Source organism: Phycodurus eques, chromosome 20, assembly GCF_024500275.1.
Source record: "Phycodurus eques isolate BA_2022a chromosome 20, UOR_Pequ_1.1, whole genome shotgun sequence".
NCBI classification, from domain to species: domain Eukaryota; kingdom Metazoa; phylum Chordata; class Actinopteri; order Syngnathiformes; family Syngnathidae; genus Phycodurus; species Phycodurus eques.
In genome coordinates, this window is record NC_084544.1 from 1,017,501 (window position 1) to 1,030,046 (window position 12,546).

At 47.8% G+C, this 12,546-nt stretch overlaps 1 protein-coding gene and 1 long non-coding RNA gene across 5 annotated transcripts in view; one reads left to right on the forward strand and one right to left on the reverse strand.

The window, feature by feature from the left end:
- Positions 1 to 12,546, reverse strand: part of cica (capicua transcriptional repressor a) — a 38,929-nt gene that overhangs the window by 1,666 nt on the left and 24,717 nt on the right. For 2 of the 4 annotated variants that reach the window (XM_061664109.1, XM_061664110.1), the window contains exons 9-22: positions 12,149 to 12,315; positions 11,012 to 11,147; positions 9,554 to 9,636; positions 8,028 to 8,505; positions 7,180 to 7,316; positions 6,157 to 6,308; positions 5,538 to 5,745; positions 4,221 to 4,392; positions 4,006 to 4,115; positions 3,543 to 3,661; positions 3,323 to 3,474; positions 2,599 to 2,733; positions 2,388 to 2,513; positions 1 to 1,547 (exon numbers count right to left, since the gene is read on the reverse strand). The exon at positions 1 to 1,547 is cut by the window's left edge and continues 1,666 nt beyond it. In XM_061664109.1, the coding sequence (XP_061520093.1) occupies positions 1,288 to 1,547; positions 2,388 to 2,513; positions 2,599 to 2,733; positions 3,323 to 3,474; positions 3,543 to 3,661; positions 4,006 to 4,115; positions 4,221 to 4,392; positions 5,538 to 5,745; positions 6,157 to 6,308; positions 7,180 to 7,316; positions 8,028 to 8,505; positions 9,554 to 9,636; positions 11,012 to 11,147; positions 12,149 to 12,315 (2,435 nt within the window). In that variant the 3' untranslated portion in view covers positions 1 to 1,287. Of the gene's footprint in view, positions 1,548 to 2,387; positions 2,514 to 2,598; positions 2,879 to 3,322; positions 3,475 to 3,542; positions 3,662 to 3,996; positions 4,116 to 4,220; positions 4,393 to 5,537; positions 5,746 to 6,156; positions 6,309 to 7,179; positions 7,317 to 8,027; positions 8,506 to 9,553; positions 9,637 to 11,011; positions 11,148 to 12,148; positions 12,316 to 12,546 lie in introns of those variants that run through there. The other 2 variants (XR_009767228.1, XM_061664111.1) reach the window with 2 other exon arrangements.
- Positions 10,172 to 11,352, forward strand: LOC133395346 (uncharacterized). The gene is made up of 3 exons (XR_009767229.1): positions 10,172 to 10,264; positions 10,507 to 10,733; positions 10,895 to 11,352. It is a non-coding gene; the product is annotated as an uncharacterized LOC133395346 (long non-coding RNA).

Genomic DNA, 12,546 nt, shown 5'->3' on the forward strand with positions numbered 1-12,546 from the left:
AGAGAGGTACAGCGAGGGGCGAGCAAGGGATCAAAGGTGATCGATAACACGTGGAACAAGGTTATAGTCTGCTCTACTAAAACAATCTCTAAAAACAATACTTTCCTGATTTAACTTGCGGCGCTCTCACACGAGATGGGCCGCGCGGTTTGTGCAAACACCTGATTTCAACATTTTACAAAGAGACACGACGAGGGGGGGCCACACCTCCCCTCCCGCTCGTACATTTAAAATCACGGTTGGGGTGGGGACGGATAACGTTCTCTCACCCCGTTCTAAGTCCAAAGTCGTTTTTTGTTGTTGCGATTTTCTTGACTTTATGCTGGAGAAGAAACACAAGCCACGAGAGAAAAGCAGGCCACGCTTCAACTGCTCATTTCCACGAAAACCAGAGAAAGCGACATCGTATCCGACGGGGAGATTCCGACAACAAGTGCGCTTCATTGTTTGGCCTCTGCGTCGTTGAGCCTGACATCTTCTTGATGCTTTGCATAAGAACTTTTTGGGATTCAACCTTCCGTCCGGCGTCCAGTTTCTGTCACACGAAATCTCTTGAGGATTTCCGAGGTGCTCCGAGCACGCACACAATCGGACGACGGTTCAGTTTCCGACACGAATACGACGGGAAGGTGCAAAGATTGGTCACGACGGCATCACGGAGAGATCTCTCACTTTGTCGTTACAATCGCTGAGCGAACTGTGCTGGGGGGGGGGGGTCATGGCTTGGTCACGGCGCACACGCTGCACTGACTGCGCGTGTGTGTGTGTGCATGTGTGTGTGCGTGCGTGCGTGCGTGCGTGTGTGTGCAGCATCGAGGGGCCGTGGAATATCAGCGGAGGTCGTCGGGGTTGTGGTTTTGCGTCCGGACCCACTGTGCTGAGGAGTGGCCGGACGACGAGGTCAAGTCGATGGCGAGTGAGGGCTGGCGACGGCTAAACTGCATCTGCACGATAACAAGTGACAAAGTGCCTTTTCTATGTGCGCGCGTGTGTGTGGGCTTCCGGATGCTGCCATCCAAGAGTAACAGTCTGATTTGCTAAGTGTGTGTCAGCGTCATGCTGGAGATTACATCTGCACCGTGACACGTACATACGTGTATATAGAAGTGCGCGCGCGCGTACCACAGAGTTTGCGTCCCGACGACAAACTACTGTACAAATGTGCCGAGGCCGAACCTGAGCGTACGTTTTCCTCCAGTTTGTGAATATTGGGGTTATGAGAGCGCCTTCCACGAGAGTGTTTCCCACCCAGGTCGGATTAAGGGGAAGCGGCTGCATCCAAACTTCTTAGAAACCGCTTTTGGGCTCCTCCAGGTTCCGGCCTACTTTGTCGTCGGGTCGTTCGGCTCCTCCTCCGTCTTCCCGCGGCGACGGGTCGAAGGCGGAGGAGCTTTGCGGGGCCTCGACCGAGAAACCGCCGCCGTCCGCGGCCCCCGGCGCGGCGGCCTGCATGATCTTCTGGCGGACTTCTCGGATCTTCAACTGCAGGCACACCTTGGTGGGGAATGTGTCCGCGTAGCGGGCCTGGAAGGCCGCCGTGGCCTGAGCTGCAGGAAAGGAAGTGAGCAAACATTTGATCGATTTGAGTCGATTTGTCAGGATGACTTTTTTTTGAATCGATTTTCTCTGAGCGTCTTCTGGAGCGCTCTCTATTCGGGCTGCGGGACTCTGGAATGGGCTTCCCGCTCTAACAGCAGCTACCTCGGTACAAATGTTCGAACCTTAACTTAAGACTTGTTTTTATACTCTCACATCTGGTTAAAACCACATTAGTCTCTTGCCCCGCCTCAGCCCCTGACATCTGGATTTGGCCTGTTTTACTGCCGCTTCTCCTCTGAACTGTTCCCTCCTGTCTTGCTCGGGGAGGCGGCGATGAGCAAAGCGAGGCCGTTGCCGCGGAGGGTTCTGGATCGACCGACCGCAACAACATCTGAGGAGGACCGCTTCCCCGGCCGGAGGACTCGGCATGTTCTCGAGTCAGGCTCCAGTACTCTGGAATGCTCTACCCGCAGAAATCCCGACAAAAATGTGACAATCTTGACTTAAGACTTATTTCTAGACTCTCGCTTTTGGCTAAACCACACCTACTATGCAACTAGTCTCTTGCAATGCCTTGCCTCCTGCCATCTGGGTTTTGCCGTATTTTACGGTCGCTTCTCTATAAAGTGAGGACCAGATGAAAACAATTTTAGGCAACATTCCGTTTGGAAAACAACAAGTTAACGGCCAGGTCCTTCTAAGATGACAAGGAAGTGCATTTCAACGGTCCGAATATTGTTAACAGGGACTCGTTGAAGTTCTAACCCTCGTGCGTTTAGGCGTGAGTTTTCCAACTTTATCACAGCACAAAGTTTCGAGTGTCTTCAGTATCTTCAGTAACGGCTCACCTGAGGGGAAGAAGCCGTGTTCCTGAAAGAGCTGCATGACCAGCGCCCGCCGCTGGTCCAGAGTTCTACGCAGGGACGAGAAGGGCACGCGGTCCAGGTCTCCGAGGAGATCCTCCCCCTCCGTACCTGCCGGCACGACGACGGGAACGAGGATGAGCGCTGAGCTGCGATTTGCCGGTCGCGCCGCCCCGCCCCGCCCAGCCGGTCCCACCTGCTCTGTCGAAGGTGAAGATGTCGCCCTCGCACTTGGCGGCGCTTTTCGGGGTGTTGGGCTCCGAGCTGCAGCTGGAGAGGCGGCGAGTCTTCCTCCTCGGCGAGCCGGGGTCTTCCGTGGCCGGCTCCAGCTCTTGATGGACCGACGAAGGCGCAGAGGAACATGAGGAGAACCGCGGAAAGAAAGCACAATCGTTTGTGTCGAAATTGCGCGTCGATGCGGAAGAGTTGACGCTGGCCCGCTGTGCCGTGTGAGCCGCAGCTGCAACGGTTTGCATCTGTCGAGAATTGTGCAAGGAGGAGGGAAATATGTAAAATAGTTCTTAATTTGGAAATTTTACTGTGAAATTGCGAACATTTGAGGAATGGGATTAATAGTTCCCAAGATGTCCCGAGTGAGCTTAACAGTTGGAAGGCGCAATGGCTTGAAATAGTCACAAAATGTGGAAAGAGGAGGTAAATATCTCAAATATCTCTTCAATGGAGACTTTTATTGTCAAAATATGAAAAGTTGGGGAATGTGATCAATGGTTACATTGACGTTGGAATGGTGAGACTTGGTGGAGAAATGCGGAAGGCGGTCAACATGTAAAATGTTGAATGAAAAATGTGGGACAATTTGGAACGTCCTGAATTTGTGTGAGAAGGATTTGAATCGGCTGAGAAATAAGGAAAGAGGAAAATTGCGCGGGATCACACAAACGAAAGAATTTCGGATGTACCCGTGGAGTTGCGCCGCCTCTTGCGGTAGCTGCCCAGGATGGCTCGCGGCGACGTGGCCAGACTCTGCAGGGTGGGCGAGGGCAGCACCTCCGCCGGGTTGAACTCGGGAAGCTCGGCGAAGCGCTCCTCGAAGTACGTCTCCGACAAAAGCCTGCGCCGAGGAGAGCGTGAGCGTCCGCCGCGAGAGGGCTCTCGCTCCGCTTTTAGTTCCGCACTCACTTGTCGTGGAGATCGGGCGTCTTTTTGAGCGGCGGAGGTCGGAACTTGATCCTCTTGGAGGACGAAGCCGCCGGCTCCAAACCCGAAGACGGCGGCGGACGAGCACAATGAGCTCCGGCCTGCGACGAGAATAGAATGGCTCATAGTATTTGATTTTGTAATTTGGACACACAAAAAAATAAATAATAATAAAATAAAACAACAATAAAATGAAAATAAAATAAGTGTTTTGCAATTATGAGCGTGGGCACAGAGCCAGTTAAACTTGTAAGTCAAGGCACCACTATTTCATATAATATGTAAATTTAAATGACAAATATTTGTAGTTTCCATTTTTGAAATATGTGTTTTCCCTGAGAGTACAACAGGTGGGCGAATGGAAAAGAAAAAATGAGAATAATCACTTCACCAACAGTAGGAAGAAAGCGTTAAAAGGACGCAAGAAAATGTCAACTCATCTCGCCTCTTCGTCTCTTCCTCGTCGTTTCTCATCCCTGCTCTCCTCTTCCTCCTCCGCTTCGCGCTTGACACTTTCCTCCTCGACGAACTCGCCGAGGTCGTCTTCTCGTTTTTCTGCAAGAGACGGACAGAAGACGTCCAACTCGACATTGGGCCGACATCGCCGGGGTAACGGCAGACGACTCGAGCACCGGAGCATCGCGGGTCATTTAGTTCTACCTGCGATCCCCTTGACGTCTTGATCTCCTTCCTCCTTGACGTCTGTCTGGCTGAGCTCTTTCTTCATCTCAACCTCCGTCGCCACGTCAGCGGCGGGCGACGCGGTTGTCACGGCAACCATGCCGGACGCCGACGGGGCAGCGGGCCCGGTGGGGTGCACGGGGGTAAGAACCTGGTGAGGGAAACAGTTTGAACATTAACACTGCCCTGCAATATAGGAAAATGAAGAAAAAAAATGATGATGATCCAATTCAAATGTATTCCACATAAAAGTTGAATGTAAAATGGTACCTAAATACTATTTTGACACCATCTTGTGGCATCTTGGTGCCAAGGAACTATGTTCAAGCTAATGGAGGAGCTTCTTTTTCACAGACAATATCTAATAGAAAAAAGTCCCTTGTGGCCATCTAGTGGCAAAATTGCAATTTGCTATAATTCCATTACAACAAGCTGGCAATTTTTTGACTTGAGTTCGTTGTCACATTTCTGTGGGGCCAATTATGTATTACTTGTGCACTCACTGTAGTTGTCTCGCCATGCTGCACTATTTGCATATACTGGCCACTCATGCCAGAGTAGCATCTGCTCCATTTGCGCACTGATTGAGGAGTATCTGTAACATTTGCACAACCGACATTGTCCCAGATGATCGCACTACTCGTCACTTTAGGCCGCATGCACTCCTTGAGGTCTCGGCGCCCTTTGCACGGTGGTCGTTGCACCGGACTATTGCAATGTTGGTCGTTCGAACTTCTCTAAGTGCTAGAGGACTCTGCATCTTTTTGCACAATTGTTTTTTGTCAATGTCTTTATGTCCCCAAAGTGTTCTGTAAATTGACTGTTTGTTGTACTAGAGCGGCTCCAACTACCGGAGACAAATTCCTTGTGTGTTTTGGACATACTTGGCAAATAAAGATGATTCTGATTCTGATTCTGATTTAACACATAGAAATGCTTTGACTGAGTTGATTGAAATGATTATTTTGTATAACTGTAATTAATTATAGCTACTAAAACAAACAATGCGAATGAATTAGTATTTGGGGCGGCGCGACTCAGGTGGTAGGGTAGTGGTCTCCCACCCCGAAGGTTGTGGGTTCCACCCTCTGCCTCTTGTGACCTTGCCGAAGTGTCCTTGAGCAAGATAGCGAACCCAAAATTGTCTGAACGAGGAGAGAATTGCTTTGAGTACCTTGGAAGTAGAGAAGCGCTACAAGTGAAAGCCCGTTTATTATTTTAATCCTAAATTCAACTATTTTACATATCTTAAACAGACATTTTAACTTTTTCTTTCATCCTGTGTTGGTGCTTTACCTGCCGGGCAACGCTGGCGGCAGAGGCGCTCTTGGCGTTCTGGTTCTGGCCGGTCAGCGCCGGAGCCAGCAGAGCGTGCCCGGCGGGCGCGATGGCGGCGAAGCCTAACGTGGTCAGGGGAGACGAGAGATAGGCGGCGCCCGGCAGCACTGGAGCTTGTCGGGGCATCGCCGTGGTAACGCCCGGACTGGACTGGACGTAGGTGATCCTGCATTTAAAAAATAATTTTAAAAAAAAACATACCAATAAACAATGTTCACGCAGCCGCTATATGGCAGATTTTTAATTGATGAGTTTTACAGTAAGCGGGGAAGTCCGAATTTAAATGAATTTAGTTGCGCCTTAAGTGTAGTACCACTTCGTGCCACCGAATTCTGGGCAGCACTGAGCTCAACTGGAAGAAATGTGTCATGAATGAATAACGTCATTTCTACTCATAAATCGCCAAACAAATCTGAGACTGAGAGTTAGCGTCTATCTATTAGCACTCTCCTCAGCTAACTATGCTAACTCGCAATTGTGCCTTTCAGTGCAAACGCGTATTATTATGGCCTCTCAATATCGCCGCCGAGTCTGGCACATATTTGCCGCGGTGTAGCGGCAAAATAAAGAGGTTAACCTGGTGGGCGGCGTGGTCAGGAGAAGCGTCTGTGGGGGTGCGGCGCCCGGAGGCAGCACCGTCGCCATGGAAACGGGAAAGGGGCTCCCATGGTGCACCGCTGCGCCGCGAACGCCGCTCGGGACCACCGGCACGGGGGCGATCGGGACCATCTGTGGACAAGGATGACGCGGGCAAGAGTTGCCACAACGATGTTCGCCATCATTATATCACGTACAACACATATTAGGAGATATTAGTTCAACAATATGTCAGGAAATTTCAGCTGTTTCATGCTGTTTGTTCTTTTGCCACTTTATTGATGCATATTCCATTTGTTATGTTCCAGCCCACCAAACCTTTCCATGATCAAAAGTGCTGCAATATTTGTTGCATTCATTTTTTTCTAAAACTGGTTGACATATTCATTCATTTATCCCAATAAAAAATAGGTGAATTGATTTATTGTGAATAATAAGATGAAAAATCTCGGTAAAATCACAAATTTTACAAAAAAAAAACTTTTATATTTATTTTTTAAATAATTGGTTAATTCTAATTAAATAATTTATTACTACAATGTAAAAATGAGAATGAATATAGAGGTTTGTTTTTTTTCATCCCACCTCAAATGTGGCCCCTTGAACGCAAGTTAGCACCCTGCATTAAACGATGACTCTTAAATAAAATGAAGAATACAATATTCGAAATTTAAATAATAATTCAATACAATTATCAATGTCAAATAAATAATTTCGATAAAGGAAGTTGATAATTTGAATAATACGACTACTACTACCAAATATACTTAAATATTTGTATTATCTTTATTTGAAATATGTAAGTTTTTGTGTCTTTTTATATTGAATTATTATCATCATCGTTATTACTTTTACCTTTAACGTGTTAATAAATAGGTTCATTTAACAATATCACTCACTTATTGTGCTTCCCCCCCCCCCCCCCCCTCCTTTTTATAATCTTTAATACCACAGAAGACGTCCGGTGGGCCACGTCGTGGCGTCTCCATTTGCAAACGCCCACCTTGTTTCCTGCGGCGGGGCCATTGTGCACATGAAGAGGCGGCGCCACCAAGGAGACGACGGGCGCAGGTGGAGGCGTGGACCCGGCTTGGACCGTCGCCATGGGAACCAGCATCTTACTCTGCAGCTGCACTTGAACTGATGAACGAAAGGGAGAGGAGAGAGGAAGACTTGAATGGAGGCCACACCGGAGTTACAGGTGGGCGACGGTAATCGTGCAGTTGGAGTGACTCAGGCATTGGCATGGGTGGGCGGGGGCGGCATTCTACACACACACACACACACACACACACACAATTTAGAGTCTTCAATCAACCTACCACGCATGTTTTTGGGATGTGGGAGGAAATCGGAATACTGAGGAAGAAAGCCACGCAGGCACGGGGAGAACATGTAAATATATATATATATATATATATATATATATATACACACACACACACGCATTTTTGAGTGAGTCAGGTCATAGACTTTGCTGCCATCTTGTGGCTTCTATAGGCAATTACAGCCTTTTTGGGTGGCTGTCAATTCCCATTTGCGAATGAAAATGCCATTAATCAGTCCCAGCCCCCAATAAAACATCAAGAACAACAAAATTTGTGACGTGCTTTTCAATAAGAAAAATTTAAATATGTGTTTTACATAAGAGTGTTAAGAATTAAACAGTTTGTGTTTCATCATTTGAATACTTTGTGTGGCTCCTTCTGGTGGCAGAATAACTAAATAATATTTGTGCCCTGTGTACACAAGAACGGACACAACTGCCCGAGCGACGGCTCATATCCCGAAACGTTCGTAGGTTGAGGTACTGCTGTACTTTGAAAATAATTGCATTTTGAAAGGCCTCACCTCTGCTTCCTGCCACAGCCGTCACTCCCGTCCCCTGGTGTGGCGCGCCGTCGGCCGACGGGGGGGAGTCAGCGGGCAGCGAGCCCGCTCGCCGGTAGGCGAGTTGAGGCGGGGAGGAGCTCCGGGGGGCCGCCAGGATGTACTCGGGGCCGACGGAGGAGGTGGCGGCGGGACCGATTACGGCGAGGGGGGGCGGCCGGGCGTGGGGCGAGGAGCCCCCGAAAACTAAGCCAGGGCCGGGAGAGGCAGAGGACAAGTACCCGCCCCCTGCGGCGATTGGCGGCTGCTGGCCTCCAATCAGGGTGGAGGCTTTCTTATCTTGAGGCGGGTAGCCCTCGGCGGCACGTGCGGAGCTCCCCGCGGGCGGGGAGGCCGCCGCCCCCCCGGAGCCGCCCTTGCCGTCCTCCTCCGCGGCACCCGCGCCCGTCTTCGTGTCCCGCTGGTCGGGAGGCGATTGGGCCGGTGGCTGGAAGTCGTGCTGGAGGCGAGGAAATAAATGGAGATCAAAAGCAAAAGTTGAATATGGAATCTCATACTTGATTTGGTCTCAACGGCGTTTCCGTGAACTTGTATGTACGTGCCGCATCACAATTATGCTTTCTGCTAGAGCTGTACCGCTAATATGGCTTTAAAATAACATCGACATTTCCTGATTTGGGATATTTTTTCCCCCTTTGTCTTAAATAAAACGCAAATGCCACTGACATTATACAGAACAAGTTCTGCTTTATTTCCTCCCCCCTTTTGGGAATTGCTGTTTCTCCAGATACCAAGCAAGCTTTGAAGCGTTTTTTTCTCTTATTACTAACTTGCATTCAATCAACTGCTACAGAAGTAACATAAATATATATAGACTTGATAAATAATGAGAAAGTAAGCGATTCCTCTTGGAAAGTCTTCCTTTTATCAAAACCGTTGGAGACTGTGCTGGAAAATATCAACGATGTCATTGATTAATCGACTCCGTTTTCGTCAGATTATAGTTAACAAAATTAGCAAAAAAAAAGCACCGTCTTCGTCAATGATTTTTTTCATTCAATCGATCAGAAGTACTATCTAGACATTGTTAATGTGATGAAAATGTGTTTTCCGTTTTTTTAAAAAAAGGACATCAAACTTTTTGAACAGTAGTGACGAGTTTGAACACTGAAGATTTTTTTTGTGGTCAACTACAATGTGATTGATGAAAGTCGAGTCGATGAGGTCATTGATATTTTTCAGCGCAGTCTAGCGACCCAATTTCACGTGCAGTCGAATATAAGCCGGTAAATTGTTCGATCGGACGACGAGATGTTTCCAAAAACACGTGATGAGCAATGAGTCGACTTTTCGTCGCTAAACGCTGAATGGAGTCGACTCGAAGCGTTGGAAAAGTTGTCAACGCTGACTGTGCGATTTGTAACCCAGCCTCACTTCATCCGATGTTTTTTTCGCCATCTCTTTGTGCCTTTAACGGTTTTCATTTTTGGCTGCTTGGGAAGCACTCTGTTGTTTTGCTTCAGTGCGCTCTCTAAAAAAAGGCGTACCTGGCCGTCGGGCTCGTCTTCGTCGCTGTCCGTCACTCTCTCCTTGCACTTGAGGTCAATGGAGCCTTCGGGACACGAGTCCTCTGAACACACGTGAGATAACGTTGATGCTAATTTCTGTTAGCGCCTCTATGCCGTTGCCCGTTATATGTTAGCATTCAGCTTAACCTATGTTGTTTGCAATTTTAAGATACAATGATTCCAGAATTTTCTTCCTCAGTTTTGCAGTGAATTTCAACTGCGAGTGACAAATCAACAGCTCGACGCGAGAGCGCTGTGCGTCTTCTTTGAGGAGCTGTGCCCTCCGCCGAACAGCGCACCGCACATTCCGGGGGAACAGAATGCCCGCGCACATATGGGACGTTTTAAAAGTTTCCCACTTCATGGTTTTGTCATTTTCAGAAAATCCCCTAAAATCCCTTTGATGTTTTCGGGCTGTCCAACACATGTCGAGGCAAAATTGTACAACTGACATTTGGGCCGATAACACTGGGGAACAATTTGAAAAAATCTATTCTGTTGAGTTCGATTTTTATGCCGATTTCCAAAATTGCGGCCAGTTTTTTCCGAGCACGTCCAGTTTTTTTTCTCCACAGCTCACCCTCCAGATAAGCAAAATTCCACTGATTGGCCGTAGGACGTCTTGCCAGCTGATTACGATTGGACTCATCTACAGCTGCGTGGCAACTTGTTTGTGCAGCCACAATTGAGGTGAGAGGTTGCGTGCAGCTCCCAATAGGTCGCTACTATCAATATCTGCATACAGAAAGCTAGCGTAGTAGGAATTAAGAGGATTTGCGCTGGCTTTCTCTTAACCTTGTAACCATGGGCAGTACCGTTGTAATTTCCATTTTGTTTTATGCTGTTTTTTTTAGGTTTCAAAGCTTGTAATTATTCCATCTTACGGTTTTATTGACATAGGTCTATATTTCCTTTGTTCAAAAACTTGACAGGAGAGAGAAAAACTGAGATCGGTTTTGGATTCCGCACCCAAAAACGAGTTGAAAACAGCGGTCAGAGATAACGGCACAAAAATTGTGTAAGAAGCCAGAAGAAAGTCATTTCCGGGAAAATGCACAACAATGGCGAATGGAGGAAAAGGGGAATTCTACCTGTGAACTTTCACAGTGGACGATCAATCGTGAAAAGACAGACACTAAGAACGAAAATATGGAAAACTGTAAGTGTGGCTGGAATTGTAAAACTTCAAGCTCGGGCAAAAAGCACCAAATGCATTACAACATATAACATCATTTGTAATGCAATCATTTTGTCAATTGTCAGATATTGATTATATCCAAATATACACGTCTAATTTACTGTCATGCATTTTGGGCTCAGGGTCTGTGACATCAAATGTGGAAAAGGTGAAGCCACGTGAATGCCTTCCCGACGCGCCGTATTCCTTGAAATATTTCATCACTCTCATTTCGAAATACGGTCTCGAGGAGCACGCACCCATGACATCGTCGTCCCCCTCTTCCTCACAAATGACCATGCGCTCCTCGTCGCTGGTGACATCCTCGCTCGCGCCGCCCTGGTGGTGGGAGTACGGCAGCAGCGGCCGGCTGCGGAAAAAACTGGACCTGTCCTCCTGATCCAAAGAAATGAAACTCGATTAGGTTCAGCAGCTCCGACGCTCAAGGGCGCGACACGATATCAATATCATGAGGTGCATTTCTCCAAATGGAAACACTTCTTTTTACATCATCTGCAAGGAAAAAAAGTGATTTCTCAATTTCATTTCTATTATTTCTGAAAGCTGATGCAAGTTGAGGCTGAAAAAAAAAAAACTTGGAATCAGGAGAAATGATTAAAAGAGAAAATTGTGTTTTAAATCATTTCACTTGCTTTCTCTCTAAGGAAAAAGGGGGGGGGGGGAATAAACAATGAAAATAAGCAATAGTTTCTTTTAAGGCCATATCGTCAAACCCTAGTGAATTGTCTATTATGTTCAAATATGTTTTTTTGTGCTACAAGTGATACTTTGAAATGTAGCTACGTTTCTCCCAATATCATCACTTATTTACGTTGTCACTGTATCGCGACACTGTTGATATCGTCTACGAAGTATCGCGATTTTCACCTCTATATCTGACCGCAAACTTCATTTGCAAAAAATATAGTGAATATATATTCCAAGTACATCTCATATGCTTCAACAGCTTTTTTCCTGAATGTTTTTTTTTTAATATATATTTGTAAGAGCGATATATTGTCGTCGAGTTGATCTCGTTTATGTTCATTTCTTTTACGTTTTACACAATGTCCAAACTTCATTGGAATTGGGGTTTGTATTTCGGTGTACGCTTTATGCAGTGTTTGTGAAAGCAGCGGCGTGAACTCGTCGCCGCCGAGACGAGCTCGCTTTCTCCCGTGCGGTTTGGCCGTCTGGCACACTCAAAGGCATTGAACAGCACAAAGATGTTTCACGAACACACAAAGGCTCTCTTTTAGCGGCGCGAAGGACACACGGCGGCTGTGGGGGCACGCTCGCCGGCTTTGTTTACATCGCCCGCATTCACGCTCGGTTCCGGCGGGGGAGCTAGATAATCGCGCGCGGGCGCGTCGGCAGCGGTCGTAACGATCTCCCACCTTCTGGCCGTCTCCGTGGCGCTCCAGGCTGTGCACGGCACTGTGGGAAAACGCTCTGGGACGGGGGCGCCGCCCGTCGAACGGCTCCCCCGCCTGGCGCTCGCCTCCGCCGGTCCACGGCGAGCTCGCCGCCTTGCCCTCCGGCGCCCGAGACTCCGAATGCGAGTCTGGGGAGACGGAAGAGACCATAAAAATATACAGCGTTAAGGGATTGTTTTTTTTTTTTTTTTTTTTTTTTAAATCTGCGAATCAGAATGTAGAGTTGCGCAGCTTCAGTGTAGTACCATGTTGGGCCAAAACATGCGTGGCAGCACTGAGGTCTACAGGAGGAGACGCAGTGTAATGAGCAGCAAGAAGAAGAGGCAGAGAAGGTCCCCAACTAAGCGCTAGTAACATTC